The 20796-nt window shown below is 48.5% G+C and overlaps 1 protein-coding gene across 3 annotated transcripts in view; it reads right to left on the reverse strand.

The window, feature by feature from the left end:
- BACH2 (BACH transcriptional regulator 2) overlaps window positions 1–20796 on the reverse strand; it is a 358628-nt gene that overhangs the window by 7372 nt on the left and 330460 nt on the right. For 2 of the 3 annotated variants that reach the window (XM_045807056.2, XM_045807057.2), the window contains 2 exons: window positions 13848–15440; window positions 3347–3553 (listed from right to left, as the gene is read on the reverse strand). In XM_045807056.2, the coding sequence (XP_045663012.1) occupies window positions 3347–3553; window positions 13848–15440 (1800 nt within the window). Of the gene's footprint in view, window positions 1–3298; window positions 3554–13847; window positions 15441–20796 lie in introns of those variants that run through there. The other variant, XM_087865325.1, reaches the window with a different exon arrangement.

Genomic DNA, 20796 nt, shown 5'->3' on the forward strand with positions numbered 1-20796 from the left:
ATGAACACAGCAGGTCATCTCGGGGACAGGTGGAAACCGTGCAGTGCGTCGGGAGCACGGGCTGTCCCTGGACGCGGGAGGGGCCGACAGAGGCGTGGAGCCCGAGCCCTAGCCGACTAGCCTGAGGTTCCGAGACGTCCGTCCTCCAAGGAAATCCCACATAAACTCTTGGGTTCCTAAAATTCACCATCCCACCAGAGAGGTGAATTTCGCTGCTAGAGGGGAGGCTGGTGAAGGCTGCACCCGAACCGGCCGGACGAGGAGAGACGATGTGGAGGCTCCAAGGGGTGCACACAGTGAAAGAGCACAGACTGGACGTCCGCAGATGCGCGGGAGAGTGGCGCCGGGGGGCGGGAGAGAAAGGAGGGAGCAGCAAACACAGGAGATGGGGGCTCCGACAGGGCGCTGCACGTGCCGCTCACCAGTGCAGTCTGGCAGGCAGCGTGGGCATGTGTGTCGGAGACAGAGATTTACACGGGGAAAGGGCACCTGCTAAAATATTTATAAATTTATCAAGAAAACATGTTTAAAAAATGAAAAATAAACAGATGTACAAGTGCAAGTTGAGAGAAATACATTATGCAAGTTTGCAGAAGCTGAGTGGCGTGCCGCAGGCAGCGCGGGAGTGGGGAGCCGGTGCGTGCACGGGGGACTCGCGGGGCCTCCCGGCCCACCCCGCCGGCCAGCGCCACCCGGCACCCGGACCAGGTGAGCGGCCATAGCACCGCAGCGACAGCGGCGTGAGTGAGAAGCGAAGCACCTCTGGGAGGTGTCCTCGCGAAAAAATCTTGTTTGTGGCCGTGCATCCCGGGGGCGCCAGGAAGGCCCGGGGCGCAGAGCCGGAGGCCACACCGCCCCACCCCAGGAGGGCCATCTCATTCTCTATTCTGCCACTGACCCCCTACTGATCTGCAAACTGTCCCGGGCCACTTTCAGGGAGAAGAAAATGAACTGCTGTGGCGACAGTGTTTTGGCTCTCCGCAGGAAAGGCGGTATAAACCCAGGCCCTGGTTACTCTAAGTCACAGACACTGAGGAGCCCACGAGACTCTCACGCGGCCGGGAAATGCAGCCTATCACTGAAGGGGCTTCCAAAACCAGGGGGAGAAGTAGGAGATGCCCTATCCATTTTTCAACTGAACAGTATCAGCAAAGTGCTTTATGTATCTGCCTCGGTGTGGCTTAGACTTTATTATTTGTTGTTGTTTATTGTTATTAGACTTTATTTGTATTGCAAAATTACACTGAAAGAATTCTAATTACAAAATCAGGTGTTCCTTAAACATGGGCGATGAGAATCATTTTACCGCCTGGAGAGGGGCATGGGGCCAGAAGGCCCTGGACTCGTGCTCAAGGCCCTGATGGCTCACACTCAGCACACTGAGCCTTGCTGGGTCCCTACCGAAGCCCAGCATGCTTTCAGAAGACCCACCTTCACCAGCAGCAATGTCTTGCTTCCTTATGTGGCTTAAATACAAATTGTTGTTGTTGCTATTAAAGCAACATTAAAGAAAAACTTGAAAGAAAGAAGAAATTTGTAGTCCCACAACGCAGTTACAATTTCAATACATTTCAGGGCAACTGACATTTCCTGAGAGGCCCCCTGGGCCTGCACTGGTGACACTGAGAGATGAGCCAGTCACTGTCCTTGTGAGGAACCTAGCATTTGGGCCAGGGGCTGGGGAGACAGACACACATGCAGATGCGGGGAGAGGTGAGACGAGGGCTCCCCGAGTGGGTGCTTAGCCTCAACGGGGGCTCAGGAAACGGGTTTCCTTGAGAGGGGGCAGTAACTTGATGCTTAAAGGATGAAGGACAAAGTCAGAGAAGAAAATGCTTGAAGAATGTCCAAGGTAGAGGGGAGACAGCAGAGGCACAGACAGCAGCAGAAACAACCGGTGGCAGGAAGTGCAAAGCGGTGGATTCTGTTAGGGGTCAAGTTGGAGGAGAGGAGTGGAAGGTGATACTGGAGGTAGCTACAGACCGAACCCGTACGAGCAAGCACGAAGGTCTTGCTGAGAAGCTTGGGCGTTATTTTACAGCTGAGGGGACCCACTGCCAGGAGCCGGTTTCCCCTGCTTGGTGGGAGTTAATTAAAAAAGAAAAAAGAAAAAAGACCCTGAGGTGCAAGACTCCCTTAGTAACAGGTAACATTTACTCATGCTTTTCAAATGTATTATCTTGTTCCTAGGTTCTCATCAGGTCAGCAGCCCATCACGAGGCAAAGGATCGCCGTGTACGGTCTGAGGACCCAAACTTAGGTCATAAGCACATCACGTGGCCTCTCCCTTCTTCAGCCTGACATGGACATGGCACCTAAGTTGCTTCCGGTATCTGGCCAGCGGGTCGAGCTGAATGAGGTTGCACTGGTTGCCTTCAAAGCTAAGTCAGGAGCCAGAGGCCACCCGGATTTACTTCCTGGAGCTGACGCTGCTCACCGAGGAGAAGGGGGCACCGAGCTCCCACTGAGGGGAGCCTGGGAGACGGGGGCTTCTTCCCTGAGACAAAATATTCTCAGGCCCTGGGAAGAGGTGGCAGCCACTGGGAGGCAGAATTGCAAAATCAAGGACCCCGGGGCTGCAAGGGCCTTCGGGAGGTCCCGTGGTGTCCTGTCTGGGTTCTACATTCTCCTGTGGGAGGCAGGAGAAAGCAGTGGTGATAATACAAGATTTGGGTTTGCACTGAAGCTCTGCCACATCGTGGGGAGTTGGCGAACCTCTCTGCACTCATTTCCTTCTCTGAAAATGGAGAGAAAATAGAACCTCCGTCACAGGGTGGATGTGAGGGTTAAGTGCGATCATTTACGAGAACAGTTGAGAAGGATACCTGGTCCACACACGTATGCAAGAGATGTGAGCTACTAGCACACGCTGAATGGAACAAAGAGGAAGAACTCCCTCTAAATGCAGGGAGGCTGAAGGATAGAAAATACCGAAACGTGATTACACACTGGCACAGTGTGTAATCCACACACACACAATTGTGGATAGAATGCTATTTCTTCTGTTGAGAAACTTGTAAAAATCAACCCAACGGGCGCCTGGGTGGTGCAGTCGTTAAGTGTCTGCCTTATCGAAAAGCGATCCTGGCGTTCTGGGATCGAGCCCCACATCGGGCTCCTCCACTGGGAGCCTGCTTCTTCCTCTCCCACTCCCCCTGCTTGTGCTCCCTCTCTCGCTGGCTGTCTCTATCTCTGTCGAATAAATAAATAAAATCTAAAAAAAGAAAAATCAACCCAAACCTCCCCGAATGTAACCCTTCTCTCCGCTTCTCTAGCCTTCGCCACTGCAGCCCGGCACGAGTCCGCTCACTCCAGGTTGCTGAGAGCGACAAGCGCGTCAACTCACCAGTTTGCGGATTTCACATTCTAAATTCTGAATACAGTCCAGTTTCCTCTTGCGGCAGCGCTGGGCTGCGATGCGGTTCTTGCTTCGCCGTCGCACGTCGTGAATGAACTCTAACTGTTCTGAGGTCAGCTTGTGCATCTTAATCATCATCTGGAAATCGTTCCGTGGAAGATCTGTGATTTGATCTACAGGAAAGGGAAGTTTGACCTGAAACCAAGAACAGTAGAATATGATTATGGTGGTTGGATTTTAGTTTGAACTCCAGCGGGCACAACATCAAAAACACGGTACAACCACCTTTTTAAGATGACCAAATAGGATGGAAACTACTGAAAGCAAGCAGTGATTAATTTTCTTGTCTCGGACACAAATAAGATGTCATATTTAGAGAGTCAAACAGAACGCGAACACACACATTATAACGTGGTTATCATTCCTGAGATTTCTGAAGCAAAGAGTAGGGGAGATACTGGAAAATGTGGACTTTTTCGCTGTTACAATTTTGTAAGAAAGGCTATGTAGTTAGTTGAAACCCACTTCCATGGAGTGGAATTTACAGGCAGACATCATCTAAGGAATTATCTGAAACACTTGAATGAGGACAGCACCGCACGCCTCGAAGAGGCTGGGAAGATGAAACCACCAGTGTGATTTTCAGTGACATGGCATAAGGAGACGCAGCGAGAGAACTCGGGTAGGCGACACCGGGGTGGACTAAGAGTTGGAATGGGCTTTAGTCCCTCCACCAGACATGAGACCTCAGGCTAGTTACCTTACTTCTCTGAGCCTCAATCTCCTCATCTGCAAAATGGGGTGTGCTTCTGAGCTGCCTAGGCATAGACAAAGCTGGGGACTTGGGCAGATTGTATTTTCAAAAATACAATGGCCTTCCCATCTCGCGTTTTCTTTTACAACATGATGTTGACTTTTCCCTATCAGAGGCGGGATGCATGTTCGTGCCTCTGGGTCACCACCATGCAGTGGGGGTCACAGTGTCTGGCTTGAGGCTGGGTCTTAGAAGAAGCTGCAGCTTTCTCTTAGGCTTCTGAGGCTGCTCTCTGTGGAGGAAAGCAGCTGCCAGGCCTAGAGGACTCTCAGGCAGCTCCGTGGAAGGCCCAAGACCGCGTGGAGAAGAACTGAGGCCTTCAGCAAACAACCAGTGTTACCTGGCCAGTCGTGTGTGCGAACCACCCTGGACATGGGTTGTCAGGCCCCGTCAAGCCTGCAGAGATGGAAGCCCCAGCCGCGGACTTCCACCTCCCGAGGTATCCCAAGCCAGAAGTGCTCCGATGGGCCCCTCCTGAGTTCTGCCCCACAGAAATGGTGAGAGATCATCAATGATTTAAGCCATGGAGTCTGGGGGTGATTTGTTATGCAGCAGTGATAACTGATGCAGATACTGTCAGCAGCAAGATTCCAACTTCTTGACAAAGACGAATAAGCATTATCCAAGGAGAGGATGTGAGTCTCTGGGGGGATGGATCTGTGTCCTCCTTATATTCTGTCATATGCACAGGCCTGGATCTTCCAGCAGTTCGTCACTGTCCTCTCCAAGACTCTTAGTGATGATGCAAGGACTTCGGGGTTCGGTTCTGGTCCTGTTTCAGGAAAGGAAGGTTGAGCGTTGCTTGGCCAAGAGACAAAGTTGTCTGCCTCGGCTCAGATGCACTTAATTCTTGCTTACATGAGCGGCTGCTTTTGGGGAACCAGCAGATGGCGCTGTAAACCTAAACTTCTTCAAGTGCCAGCCCAGCGCTGTCCAATACAAACAAGAGCTGTGATTTTGTGTTTCTAGCAGCCACATTAAAGAGAGTGAAAAGAAACAACTGAAATTATTTTAATAGTATATTTAATTTAGTCCAATAGGTCCACGATATTTTCAACATGTAATTAATATAAACCTTATCGAGATAGTTTGCTTTTTTGGCACTACATTTTCAAAAGTGGAGGCTTATTTTGCACTTAGCACAATTTAGAACAAGGCACATTTCTAGGGCTCGATAGCCACGTGTGGCGTGCGGCTGCTACACTGGACAGCACAGCTCTAGGAGATGGAACAAATGGGACGCAATGAACTGGAGTAACCAGAAAAACAGGAGGGCCTGGGTTTAATGGATCAAAATATTTTTGGGTGCAGAAACCAAGCCCTCGTTAATATTCAGAAGCTGCAGTGTTATGTCTGTGTCATTTAGGGGAGTCAAATGAAGATCCTCTATTTTGAGCTCAGGCTTTTGCTCTGATTGCATCAGATGCAGGAAGACGAGTCTAGATCCTGGCATTTATGGCTAGTTAATCCCCGTGCACAAAGGCAGTCACACTGCACGATCGTTTGACTTTCTGTGGCTGGATGCACTGCTTTGGCAGGTTCCTTCATAGCTCCGAGCCTGCTAGACGTGGCATTTGCTGAGGGTTCCCAATGGGTGCTCTGATTCAACTTCCGCCTGGTGAACCGTGTCCCATGACACCTGCACAATTTTGGCCCAAGAAAGCAACATCGCAACAGCACACGTTCCACCACACTCAGCTCAGCCCTGCTCCCACCGCTGAAGGCAGGCAGCCAGGGAAGCCAGCAGGCTTTGTCCACGGGCTGTGTTTGCACAGGGCTTATAATGATACGGAGACTGTTTGATTTCCCTTTATACCCTTTGGATAACAAACAGACACTCCAATCCTGGACAGTGCCTAACTCACACAGAGATCAGCCTGGCGGGGACACGGATGTTTCCACACCAGGCAGAAGCCTTGTTTGCACACAGAGGTTGCAGCACGGCGGGGCCTCGTGCAGGCGCCCCCTCTGCCGACGACAAAGCAATGCGGCTTCTGCTCTGAATCCTGTTTACTTCTTTTCCCAAAGAATATGTACCCACAATTCAGCCCACGGGGAAAGTCAAAAGGCCTTCTAGACCGAGAGCTACTGTATTTAAAATCATCCAGACAGCGAATAGAACACACCAGGGAAACAGGACAGAGGTTGACAGGAAAAGGAAAAATCAACAATGCTCGTTTCAAAGTCCTTGAAGCAAAAGGCCATATAAAGTTTCGGCAGAGCTGTTGCAACTCCAGCTGCTTTTTAAAGAGGTCAAAGGAAAAGAAAATAGTCAACTATAGACCTTCCATGTGAAAGAAACCCCACGGCTGACCACTCTTGCTTCTTTTTAATAGGCTCTGTTAGCCCTCACACAAGGGAGAGCTTACACTGACTACCAAGAGGAAGTCCCGAAGTTTCTTGGGTGGAGCAGTGGTTAACTTGGCCACTGCTCTTTCTTATCTGCAGAGTAGTAAGTTCCAAGCCAGTGGCCATCTTCCTTGGAGATAAACAGCAGCCACAGACCCCCTTATGGAGCGGGGAGAATATTCCATCCTCAAGCTTGCAGGCCACCCAATACTCCCCAAATGGGGCTGAAAGTCAGACAATGTGACTCGGCCTTTGAAGGTTCAAACACTTCGAGAGGGCGGAGGCCCTCCTCCCTTTCCTCTGGAGAATTCTTGTAACCCAATTAAGCCCTGTACGGCTTACCATCTTATTTATTGTCCCTCCACACACTTCTTCTTCCAGGATTTTCCTCCTCAGCAGTGGTTTCGTTTTCTCTCACTGGACCCTCAGAAACAGTGCCAAGCACCCCACCTAACAAGACGAAATGTGCTGCCAGTTCCCACCACCACCTGTCTGAACGCTGGCTGCACCTGCCATCAGCCTACCGGAGGCACGGGACGCGAAGCTCATCAGGCATCTGAGGCTAAGCTCGCTGCACAGCAGGCGAAGGGCCCGCAGGACGGACGGTACTGATTTCTCATGGCTGCTGCTCGTCCCCACCCACTAGCCCCACCTCGGTTTTCAGTGGAGACTCAAAGCCAGGCGCAGCCACCGAGTCAGCAAGCCGAGGGCCCCGCGGGGCCCCGTGCGCGGTCTGCTACCGTTGATCTGCTACTCGCTCTCCTCGGCCCTCCGGAGCGGGACCGGAAGCAAAGGACAGAGGGCTTTCCAGCCCAGTCCCAGGACCGGACTGCTGAACAGCGACTGGAGCGGGGTTAGACCTTCTGGGGGCTCCAGCTCATGAGCACCTGGTGAAATGGGGGTCGCTGCAGGGTGCTGAGGAGCCCCGGCCCCAGGGGCCCGCAGAAGGTGGGAGAAAGCTATGACACCTAGATGGTAAATGAAACCTAAATATTCCTGCTCCAGGGCCTGAGCAGGGGTGCCGTGGGACCCGGGGGGCCAGCACCTCCTCCCGCGCAACAGAAATCCATGGTTCCACCTCTCTCCTTACCAACAACCACCCCATTCTGGGCCAGAACTACCCCTTGCTCCCAGTTAAACAAAAATACCATTAACAATTATATAAGAACGATAACTTCTTGCAGAAAATTCAAATATGAGACAAAAGAGGAGAAAAAATTCCCACCCCCAAACAACGGCTGTCTTGCTCCGGCGCACTCCCCGTGACCTGTTTCCTCTGCATCTTTGGTGCAGGGCTGTAAGCAGCCCACAGCCGCCTCACCTCACCGTGCCTCTTACCACATTTCACTTGCCCAGAGCTGCTGGTTTGCTGAATGGGAGCTATTGGAGAAGCTGCACAGAGATGCAAAGGTTGCAGGAAAAGCTGAAAACGAGCATTTCCTCTAGAAATCCCAGCGGAAGCTGGTTTGTGCAGCTTCTTCCCTCCCTCCTTTCTTGGTTACACTACCAGAGGTTGAACAGAAGCCGCGGGAGCTGGATCATGCTAGCAGTCCCCTGAGGCCCAATGCCTTTAACACCTATGCTCTTACAAGACACCGGGATCTCTGTACCTCGTCAGGGGAGGTAGCAAGATGCCCACTGGGCTGATGATTCAGTGCTGCGGGCAGGGGGACAGCCAGGTCCGTGCTAGACAGACGCCCCAGACAGAATCTCCCACTAAGAGACGTTTCCTGCACAATTGTCCTTCTGCCCTCTATTCTCTCGGTCCAGTTTGCAGAACAAATGCAGGACACCTGGGATTTAGTTGTACCGCAATTAATTAGCTGTGTGACCTCAGGCCAGTCTTTCTTTCTCTCTGTCCTGAAGTTCTTTGAGGATCTGTGAGAGAGGAAGATAATACATGCCCTACTTAGCTTACAGGATGGCTGCGAAGAATAAAATTGGATAACAGACGGAGAAAGTGCTTTGAAAAGTCTGAATTGCCTGATAGATGTGAGGTATTATTAATTCTGTTGATTAGCCCTATCTTTCCTTGTCACATGGTTTCTTCTTCTAGACAGTACGCTTTGGAATTCCAGATGCTAAGAACATCTTTCAGGACGACACAAAAACATCGCTTTAATTAAAAATACAGCCGACTTCTATGCTGCCTAGCAAAGTTTTCTTTTTATTAGGCAGACCAATCAGAGGCATTTTAAGAAAGATGCCTGATTCAATGAACCACAAAAATGACTATAAAAGTTTTACATACAACATATGTCTGGAAGTTGGCATGTGAGTGGAAGAGTTAGAGTCAGACACGGCTCTCCCACTTTGTCACACGTCAGACATGATTTCTCCCTGCTCCCACACATGCATCAGCACACACATACACGCAGCCTCACTCTCACAAGCTTTATCCTCCTGACATGAAATGTGTTCAGAGAGCAGGTCCATCGAATCGATCCTTTTGGCCATGCAAATCCATTGTCTTTCTAGTGCTTCCTTACGAAAAGCTACAATTACTTAGAAATGCTTGTGGTATAAAACCATCTCACGAAGAAGATTACGCCTTGGAAAAGGCTTGTGACTTGTCTATAATTTTCAAATTGTAAAAATGAACCTGTATACCAAAACGAGATAGCATTTCACATGCACTAGGATGGGGATAATAAAGCCAGGCAGCACCAGTGCTGGCGAGGGTGTGGAGAAACGGGAGCCCACAGGGCGTCTGGGTGGCTCAGTCGGTTAAACGTCTGCCTTCAGCTCAGCTCATGATCCCAGGGTCCTGGGATCGAGTCCTGCATTTGGCTCCCCGCTTAGCGGGGAGTCTGCTTCTCCCTCTGCCCCTTACCCCTCTCGTGCTCTCTCTCTGTCAAATAAAAAAAAAAAAAGAAAAGAAAAGAAACGGGAGCCCTCGTGCACCGCTGGTGGGAATGTCAAATGGGGTCGTTACCTTGGAAGACAGTCTGGTAGTTCCTCAAAAGGTTAAACATATAGTTTTCATATGATTTAGCGATTCTATGGCTAGATACATGACGAAGACAACTGAAAACTTATGTCTACAGAACACTTGCACACCAATGCTAATAGTCCAAAAGAGGAAACCACCCAAATGCCCCCAACCGCTCAACGGATCAACAAACTGTGGTATATCCACAGAGTAGATGATTCCTCAGCAATAAAAAAGAACAAAGCACCGATATGTGGTGGACCCCCGATACATCAATGGCAAGGATGAACCTCGAAAACACTATGCTCAGCGAGAGAAGCCAGACACAGAAGGCCACGGAGCGCAGGGTCCCATTGTTACGAGATGTTCAGAAGACGCAGATCTTAAGAGATAGAAGGTAGATTAGTGGTTGCCTGGGATTTTAAGGGGAGGACAGTGAGGAGTACTTGCTAATGGTGGTGGTGTTTCTTTTTGGGGTGGTGAAAATGTCCTGGAACTAGAGTGGTGATAGTCTAAACCCTGTGAATCATTAAAAATCCCCGAATAATTCACTTTAACGGGTAAATTTTATGGTGTGTGAACTGTATCTCAATTAAAATAATGACCCTGTGTGAGATATACATACATAAAATTCAGACATTACAGAGGTACACAGAAATGCAACTTTCCTTATATTCCTCCCCAACTTTGCCTCCTATTTTTTTCTTATTCTCCATACTGCCTTCTTAATCTTATGTATATTTATAAAGCAAAATAGGACCTTGTTATACACACTGTTTTGTTACTTTTTCTACTTAATATGACCTGTTCATATTTTTCATCATTGGAAATAAGACAACTGACTTTTTAAGTAATACAGCAAACCCAAAAGTCATAAAGAAAAAGATGGATAACTTGAGTGCATAAAACTGAAACATTTCTATATGGAAAAAAATGCCATAAATAAAAAGACCGAGTAGGAGAAAATATGGGAAACATTTCTAATGACAGGTTAATATTCCTGTGTTAGGGATTAAGGATCCTATAAATTGATTTAAAGATGAACACCACGGGAGGAAAATGGGCAAAGATGTAAAGTGGCAAGTCATAGGAAGGGACATATAAGTGGCACATACACATGAGAAAAGATGTCAGCCTCATTAGTCATCATCTTTCACCCAGCAGATGGGCAAAATTTAGAAGGACTGGTAACAGCCAGTACTGGCAAGAACAGGGGGGAATGGACATTGAGAAACTGCTGAAGGATACAACCTTTTGGGGAAGGAGTTAGGTCGTAGTTCACAGATAAGCGTCACCTTTAACCCACTTAGGGGATCCTAACCCACAACAGTAAAAGCACCACTACTAAATACGGTCACGAAAATGTTTACTGCAGCAACTTTTATTAGAAGGGAAAAAAACTGGAAACGCCTGGACTGTCAGTTGATAGACGGTAGCTATAAGCTGTGATCTGTGGGGCCCATGGATATTAAAGAAGTATGCTTTCACCCGACGTGACTGACCTAGAGGCATGCACCTAGTAGACAGCTCTGCGAAGGAGGCAAGTTCTGAGTAATTATACAGTAAATGCCATCAAACTAACACTCAAAGCCCTGGAGATGTAAATATGTGTTGGTTATCTCGTCGCAGGCACAGAGAGAGCCTGCTGAATTTGATACCTTAGGGGCTGGGTATGCTGTGTTTGCTTATTTCAAAGAAGAAAATAATTTTAAAGAGCTGATTGTTGAGAAAGGACAATATTGTGCTCACTGAAGCTCTCTTCAAAGCTAGGGGACAGTTAAAAAGGATGAGAGGAGTATTGATGAGATGGTATACGCAGAACACCTCACAGACTGTAAGGCATGCTGATACTTTTTTGAGCTAACATTTTGGCTCCTGACCGAGGTGGAGGAAGAGAGGCTGGGAAGGAGCCTGGCCCATCTGTCTGGAGCACTGGACAGGTGCCTGGCCGGAGGTGAGAACTCTGTTTGGTTTCTGACTCCAGTGTCTCCCAGGACTTCACTAGGAAGGGGAGTCACTTAGACCTCTTACAAGAGCAGATCAGGGCAGGATCAGACCAACAGATGCTGGCTTCTTCTGGATCAGTTTAGCTCAGGAAAACGAGTGACAATTCACACTGTGAATGACGGATCTGCCTTCAATGTTAGTCCTGGGGACCACACTCCCACTGGGGTCAAAGTGACTCCTGGACGCAAGTTATTAACTTAAAGAGGAGCAGTCATGCTGAGTCCCTGAGACCTAATCTCTACTCTGGGAAAACTAAAATGTCAAACTGGGAGGAACTTTACCTTTAACAACCCTGTTCAAAATGCCCTTCTTGGGGGCGCTAAATGTGATTCTTGAAACGGCACAGAACTCTGGTGAAGGTTTCTGCTTTCAGTGTTAGAAATGCAAAGAACATAATTTTTTTGAAAAGTAAAAGTAAAAATATTTTTAAAGCATTGGTATTTTTCACTTTTTTATAGGTTGTATGAATCTTCCTTTTGACTGGTTCATTTAGAACTGAGACATTCTAAAGGTAGACAAGTGATGTGGCCCAAACACACAGGGAAAACACATGTGCTCTTGTTGGTGGCATTTAATTTGAAGAAGTGACTTTAAACTCTCTTTTGGGATATGAGAGAGACAAAAGGAGATGATCCAAAACTGGCAGTACCTCGAACATATGCAAATGTCATGACAACACAACCCCTTCAGCTTAATGGTGGGGCTCCTCTTAGAAAGACATTTGCCCTTTTCTCCAGACGCCAATCCTCAGCAAGATAAATCATTATGCTGATGAACCCGGCCCAGGGACTAGGCTTCTGCATCAGGGGTGCTTAGGAACAGTGTCAGGGAAAAAAAGAAAACCTCACCTAAGTTATGATGAGACAAAGAGAAACGAGTGAGGAAAGAGAGCACAACGTTTCACTCTTTTCACAACAAGTCAGTCCTCTCAGCTCGGGGCACTGGGCACAACCCAAACCTGAGGGGACAGGGTGTATTCGGACAGGAAGAGTTCCCACTCAAATTTCCTTTATAATTTCTTTGAGCTTAATTAAATCCTTCCAGGATGTTTTTCTCCATTTTCTCCCCCAGGCACTAAGAGAAGGGCCGGGAGCGGGCTCTCTAGCAACAGGAGGAAGTGACCACAGGGCATCTGTGCCCTTGGCACGGGGAGCGCTGGGATCTATTTTCAAAACATGTCCTAATTAAAACCTCCTGTGCTTCTTGCCAATCTTGCGGAGGCTGAATCAACCGCATGTGGCCCTGTGAAAAGGCACCTCACCCCGTGTGGCATTTCTGCCAGTCTGGCTGGGTTAGCATCCCTGCCTCACTAGGGGCTGATATCCCGGGAGCGCAGACGCGAACCCAGGGCGCTGGCCTACGGAGGACCTGGCTGCGTCTCCTCCTGCGGTGTTCAGATAAGCAGCTCTGAGCAGGGGCTTCTCGAGGCCCTGCTCCTGCTGCTCCCGGGGCAGGTCTGACGCCCGGGTGGCAGTCTCAGGTCGGTTCCTTGTCAATCAGCCAGACGGCGCGGGATCATGACACAGACTCCCTCAGATCTTTGCAGGGGCCCCTCATGTCACAGAGGGAAAGGGGAGCAGAGGGGCATCTATTCTTTTCTCTCCTCAGGCATGGGCGTGTTGCTCAGGATGCGGCTGCTGTTGTTCCCACTCCATCTCCCAGCATTGGTAAGATGGGTGGAGCCTTTGGGAATTGTTATCTATAAAGCACGAGAAGGCACTCTGCTTTCGGGGGAGCAGAAACCGCTACTCAACCCCACTCCTCCTCGAAGTGATTTCTCATCATTGGTGGGGAGCTCAGGAAACGACACTCTACACAGTTGTGTGGACTGACTAGGGTGCTTCTGCAGGGACCCTGGGATCAGGAAGGGTGGTGGGCGGTCCGTCGCCTGCACCGCAAAGGACAAGGGATGGCCCCGGGGACTCCTGCTGACAAGGAAAACTTAGAGGGTGCTGGACGAGCGCCCGTTATTGTGGGTCTGTCTAGTGTCACTCAATCAATTTTGAAAGCGATTCTCTATTTTCTTTCACCCTGAAGGCGCGCAGCGTCAGGATGAGGGTGATGAGTACGGCACCCTTTCAAAGCAGAAGGAGAAAGGGCGGAGGAAGGGGGAGATCCGAAGTATCCGAACATGCCTTTCATGTATTAGACTGAACTTTTTTTTACTAAGCAGCTTGCCTCGGGACCAAAATCTAGATCAAATTTCAAGCACCTTCTAGGAAAAAAGTGGTTACTTTGGGATAACTTTGAAGCATCCTGCCTCTGTGGATGGGGAAGGCGTGCCCTTTCCTGGAACCTTTAATCTGGGAGTGGTGGGGCAGCAGGTAGAGTCCAGATAAAGGACTGCAAGAGTGGATCACATGCTTGAATTGATGCGGGTTCCCTACCTCCTGGCCCCTGTCCTGCACAGGACACGACTCACTGTCTGCTTCCGAGAACGATCCGGATTCGTCGCTGGAGTTGGTTCCATAAGACTGCTCACATTTAATTCGGGGTCGGACTTGGTTGTACACTCCATCTCCCATCAGGCCTGGCTCCTGATGCTCTGTGGCTAGGAATCTGGCTCCCTGGGAACAGGGCGAGGAGGAGAACTCACAGAGAGGGAGGCTGCAGGGTGAGCCCCCGCTTCCGTCCTCTGCGTAGGAGTAGGAGGAGCAAGAGCTGGAAGTCCTGGTCCTGGTCTCCAAGGGGGGCGAGCGAGGGCACACTTTGATTGGCACCGGGCAGCTAGTGTTGGGCCGCATCCTTCCTGGCAAATGGTCAGCCATCAGCCCACCGTGGGCGTAGGCCTGTGCGCTGGGCAGGGACTGGCCAGCCCCCACCCACAGACCCTTTGGCACCGGCTCAGAGAGGTCTTTGTCCAAACCGCTTACCCCAGAGTAAGAATGCACCGCAGAGCTCACTTGGTCACAAGCGCTCGAGGAGAAGATCACACTTCTCCGGTCCAGCTCTCCTTCCTGTTTACAGAGAGCCTCCAACCCAGGCCCCTTGAGGGGCGACCCCGTGGTGAAGTTGGACAGGTCCTTCTGGCCCAGGTGGGGCTGTCCGTAATTCCCCGGGAAAGGGGCGTAGTCAGTTTTAAGGTCACCCTGAGTGATCCCCTTGTCAAAAGGGCACGCTGAACTCCTGGCAAAGTGCTGCTGAGAGGTACTGGGCAGGCCAGACAACTCCACGCTATTTTTGATGCTGAACAGAGACCTTAAACAGGAGGGGGAGGACACGCTCCTGGATCTCTCCAGGCAGGTGGCCCCGGCGGCGGGGGCGGGGCCTGGGGCGGGGCTGGGCTGTTTCCGGTCCATTTCCACATCCCCCGCTCTGTCTTTGCTGTCAGGCTCATCTCCGGACAGGCAGAGTGTGATGCTCTCTTCCTCGTTCTCCTCACTGGGCGGCTCACTTTTAATCTGCCCCACGGCAAGCCCCGGCTTGAGGCTGTTGCTGGAGTTCTCTTCACTGAATGTGCTTGCAAAACCTGAGGTACTGTGTGATGATGCGTTGTAGACATTCTTGGTACATGCAAGCTGGTATTTCTTGTATCTGGGGTACTGCGTTAACGCGTCCTTTTCGGAGCTCTCCTTGGTGTCGGCCGGCACATCGGACTCGGGCAGCAAAGCTTGCTCCTTCTCAGCTACGGGGATGGCGGTGGCCTCAAAGCTGCTGGGGTCTGGAAGCATCTGGTCCCTGGGGCACGCCATCTTGGCGGTCTCTGAGTCCATCGTCTCCTCCTCTTCCTCCTCCTCCTCTCCGGCGGAGTTCTCCCGGTCCTCGTGCGGGCGCTGGCACGCAGCGTCCTTCCGGCACACGAACAGGCCATCCTCGCTGTTCAGGAGCTGGGTCTGCAGGAAGCTGAAGCAGGAGTCCTCCAGGTTATGCATGCGCAGGAACTCAGCACAGCGGATGACCTCGCGGATGTTATCTCTGCTGAGTAATAGCTTGGCGGTGTAGGCAAACTGTAACAGAGGCCCAAAGCCCCTGGCCGTGACCTGCAAAACAAACAGGGAAATTACCATCAGCACGGCTATTGTCCCGAATCCCTCAACTGAAGCAAGATAACCAGACAGTGCTAATGTCCCAGAATAAAGACTGCAAAGGAGCAGTTAATCTCGCACCGGGTCAGCAACGACTCTGCTTCCAGTAATTAGTGCCTGTCTCCTGCTTGCCTCCGCCCCACTTCATCACCTGGCACATGGCATTGCAAATCACCCGGGTCAAGTGGTGAAACCAGATGACAAGGGGTTCAGTGTTTACGCTAATGAAATACCCCGGCAGAAACGCATGGTAACAATGGGAAGCCTATTAATTTCCTCCCAATCAGTCCCGTGGAGAGCCCTTCTAGTAAGGAGAGCCGTAACACTTGCGGCTCACTTGAGCCAAAGAAAGCATTCTATTTTTCTTGTCAACTGCAAAACTGGCAATGTGGCCTGTTAAAACCTGAAAGTCCACAGGGGTTGAAAAATAGTTTTCCCTCACTTAACAAGTTAAAGAGCGACATGAAAGCAACTTCTGTTTTTCTCATTCATCATGGTTTCCAGATGGGACTTTTCCGTCATCACGTCCTACCTGATCTTACAGGAATACCAGAGATGACGATAGTCCAAAGCAGTGTTCTCAACCCCAAAATCAACTCCTGGCCCAGAAAGAATGGGGGTTACAGAACGAAACAAGCCAGCTGCCATTTAAAGGGTTCAAGTTGCTGAGCGGCGCGGGAAATAGGCTACTCCTTGCCTAATTATGAGCAGTGGCTTTGCCATGCAGCTGTCTTCTTTCCTGCTAAATCTTCAGAGGCTCAGCCTACTACTGTCAGGTGCTCCTCATGCTTTACATTTTACCGACTGAAAATGTGCTATTTATGCATGGCTTTGTGTCGGCACACACCCCCATATGCACAGAGAATGACTGAGAAGATTAGAAATACATTGCCTAAGGCCAACTGTTCTCTCAGATGGAAGTGGATTAAAGTTGCTGGTGTTCAGGGCAGGCTTCCTCGCCCTCTATGCAAACCTACATGCATCTTCTAGGTTCTTGCAAGCACTGCTGACCCCATTAGGAAGGGGAGGCAGATCTGCGGATCATGTGGACACATCGAATGAAAGCAGCCATCATGGGGCGTCCTTGTTGAAGCTCCAGGAGCAGTGATTACAAAGTATCTAAGGGCGTAGGTGCTGAGCAAGTCGAACTGGCCAGCTCTGTAGCTGACTCCCCCAGGTACTGAATTCATCGCAGCCTCCAGAGCCAAAACTCTTGTGAGGACGTCCATCCCTCGTCTGAGATCCAACTTGGACACCACCTCCTATGGGAGCAGTCTCCCAGCCTCTTAGAACAAATGATACCAGCCTCTCAGTCCATCGCTAGGGTGAGAATGCCCTGGATTGTTCAGGGCAGCGCTGACTTTATATGCGACATTCTTTCCAGTAAGGGAAATTTCTTAGATATATAACTGAATGGGATTTTAATTGTCCGTATTTTGGAAGGACTTTAAATAAAATTCCAAATTAAAAAAAAAAAAAACCAACCCCAAACCTCTGTCAGATAATGAGTCCCAAGATATTTGGTTAAAAAAAGAATACAACAAAAAACATGACCGCTAGACTCACATTATAGTTCCAAGGGCAATCACTGCCATCTCACTTTTATTATACTTAATTGGGTCTGTTTCTACTGTTAGCAAGCTCCTTAGATCAGGGACGGCTCCGTTTCTCTTTATAACTCTGCATCTGATTAGGGTTGCTAACACGGTACACACCTGATAAAAGCCTGTGTGGTACTGAAACGTTGTAAGTCTACCTGTGCCCCTAACATATGATGACAGTGTACAGAAAGTAACAACACTGACTGTTTGGTGAGTATCGTCTCAAATTACTTTCCGAGCAAGTCACTGTGTAAACCAATAAACCACACCAACCAACCGGTCAAAGGCAGGCAACAGTCCTTATCTGTCCTATCCCCTAGGACCACTATTGAAACAGCGCATCTGACCCACCTTTGTGTCCTACTCAGCTGACATGGTAATAGATTCAACAAATGCAGTATCTACGATATCTGTTTTATGTACTTTTCCCCCAGGAACCTTTCAAAGGGAGTGCAAAGCAAGAAAGTACACATTTACAGGTAAGCAAAGGAAGCAATGGGGATGTCACATGACCCATTTCTTCGTTATAAAGAGAAGAATGGCCTAATCAAGGCAGAGGTGACCCCCCCACAAGGAAGCATTTTTTTGTTCCACTCCCAGGCAATCTGCCAGTTGCTGAATGGAAACACATCTTGAGTTTGGGTAGATGTGCTCAGTATACGGGAAATGGGGGACACTCTCCTCAAAGTCATTTGTATTTTTTATACAGTCCTCCCTTATGGTCATACCCTTTTTATTTTGATGCCATTCATCTCAGTAAGTCCTGCCACTGTCCCCCACTATGGCTGCTTTTAAAGAAAATTCCTAGAGAAAACAGGAACACCCCTGAGGATGACTAGATTAGTCATGGGCATCGCCACCTGCCACATGGCTACAAGGAGCTGGAGGAAGCCTCTCCATGCAGGGACAAGCTGATGCAGAAATGTATGAGTGGGACTGAGGGTGCCAATGAGCACAGTTTCTACATCCCAAATCACACCTTTCAGGCTGAGAAGACGGGACTGGAGGAGATAATGCTAAGCGAAATAAGTCAAGCAGAGAAAGACAATTATCATATGGTTTCACTCATTTATGGAACATAAGAAATAGGAAGATCGGTAGAAGAAATGGTAGAAAGAAAAGGGGGTGAACAGAAGGGGGAATGAACCATGAGAGACTATGGACTCTGGGAAACAAACTGAGGACCTCAGAGGGGAGGGGGGTGGGGGAATGGGATAAGCTGGTGATGGGTAGAAAGGAGGGCACGTATTGCATGGTGCACTGGGTGTTATACACAACTAATGAATCATCGAACTTTACATCAAAAACTTGGGATGTACTGTATGGTGACTAACTTAATAAAAAATTATTATTAAAAAAAGGAAGACATTATGAGCTTGAAATGATCATCGTATGGTCATTAAAGAGTCATGATTAAAAACAGGATTGTAAACTGTCATTCAAGTTGAAGATCAGAGGAAACAGTGTCTTCACCGTGAAATTTCAAGAGTCCATAACCAGCTCTCCCCTCACACGAGTTTAAATCCTGCTTTGTCGTATTCAGTTTTGCTCAGTTTTGTTCAGCTTCTGTGTGCAAGGCTTTGTCTAGTTACCATCTACCAAGTACTCCTAGCACCCAGCACCATGCCGGCTGGTTCTCGTAATGCACTGCAAAGCAGGCGTGACTGCCTCTATTTTGGAGACAAGGAAACAGGGAGGTGAAGCAATTCATTCAAGGTCATAGAGCTGGGATTCCAATCCAAGTGCTATAAGGAACGGATAAGTACGAGACTAGGCCCCGTGCCCAAGAAACCTACAATGTAGTCTTGTAGATACACCTTAACAATGGAAAGTTAATTATCAGATAACAACATCAGTCAACAATGGAAAGGCAATCACAAGATTACATGATTAGTTGTCAACTGAGAAATCCCAACCAGTTCAGAAGAGAAGGCGACTGCTGAGGTCTGTGGGGATCCCTTGAGCCCTCATAAGCAGGACACCTGGAGTGCCGTGAAATCGCCCATGTCCACTCTGGGTCAAGAGCTGCTTTGGTACACGTTAGGCCAGCTGTGATTAACTCCAAATATACAAAACAGAAAGCAAGTGCCCATCACATATGCAGGCCATGTCAAATCAGGCAGAGTCTTTCTAAATATTGGTTTTAGCCTCTGTTTGGTAGCTTGCACTGTCTTTCCATTTTTAGGAATCATTTAAACTCACTCACCGTACACAGAAAGCAAATATCCAGGTACCAATGGAAAGCTGTATGTTTATGAAACCATGATCACAAGGCTGCATTGTTATTTACTTTCCGTTTTGAACAAGTAAGGCTCTGGTAATGGGAAAAATAAGAAGGGTGGGAAGTGGAGAATCCCACATAAAACTAACGACCCATAAAAACGTTATTTGAAAAGGTAATGATCATAAAGTTAGAGTGGAATGAAGAGGCTAGAAATAGCAAAGCAGCTCCGTTTCACTGATAGTAATGGAGCGGTGTTCCACTGCTCTAAGGGAAGCAGTCGTATCTCTCTTGCCCTCTGCTCCCAAGCAGGTGATGAGCTTCTCCAGCAGTTGGCACACACAAGGCAAGTGGCCTTGACCTTTGGGTTTCAGGTCTGAAAGAAACAAGGTCAAAGTGGGATTCATCCCTGGGACGCAAGGGTGGTTCAACATTCACAAATCTATCAGTGTGATAGATTTTATCAACAAGAAAAAAGCCAAAAATCATATGATCCTCTCAATTGATGCAGAAAAAGCATTTGACAAAATACAGCATCCTTTCCTGATTCAAACCCTTCAGAGTGTAGGAATAGAGGGTACAATCCTCAATTTCATAAAAACCATCTATGAAAAGCCTACAACGAATATCATTCTCAATGGGGAAAAGCTGGAAGCCTTTCCCTTAAGATCAGGAACACAAGGATGCCCACTATCGCCACTATTATTCAACATAGTACTAGAAGTCCTTGCAACAGCAATCAGGCAACAAAAAGGGATAAAAGGTATCCAAATCGGCAAAGAAGAAGTCAAAATGTCTCTCTTCGCAGATGACATGATACTCTATATGGAAAACCCAAAAGAATCTGCTCCCAAACTATTAGAAGTTATAGAGCAATTCAGTAATGTGGCGGGATACAAAATCAATGCTCAGAAATCAGTTGCATTTCTAACCTTTTTCATGACACATCCCCAAAGGCAAGAGAAACAAAAGATAAAATGAATTTATGGGACTTCATCAAGATTAAAAGTTTCTGCACATCCAAGGAAACAGTCAGAAAAACTAAGAGGCAGCCCACGGAATGGGAGAATATATTTGCAAATGACACTACAGATAAAGGACTGGTATCCAAGATCTACAAAGAACTTCTCAAACTCAATACACGAGAAACAAATAAACAAATCAAAAAATGGGCAGAAGATATGAACAGACACTTTTCCAATGAAGACATACAAATGGCTAACAGACACATGAAAAAATGTTCAAAATCATTAGCCATCAAGGAAATTCAAATCAAAACCACACTGAGATACCACCTTACGCCAGTTAGAATGGCAAAAATAGACAAGGCAAGAAACAACAATTGTTGGAGAGGATGTGGAGAAAGGGGATCCCTCCTACATTGTTGGTGGGAATGCAAGTTGGTACAGCCACTCTGGAAGACCGTGTGGAGGTCCCTTAAAAAGTTAAAAATTGAGCTACCCTATGATCCAGCCATTGCACTACTGGG

The sequence above is a fragment of the Ursus americanus genome, chromosome 11 (assembly GCF_024610735.1).
Source record: "Ursus americanus isolate L20-20 chromosome 11, mUrsAme1.1.p, whole genome shotgun sequence".
In the NCBI taxonomy this organism is placed as follows: domain Eukaryota; kingdom Metazoa; phylum Chordata; class Mammalia; order Carnivora; family Ursidae; genus Ursus; species Ursus americanus.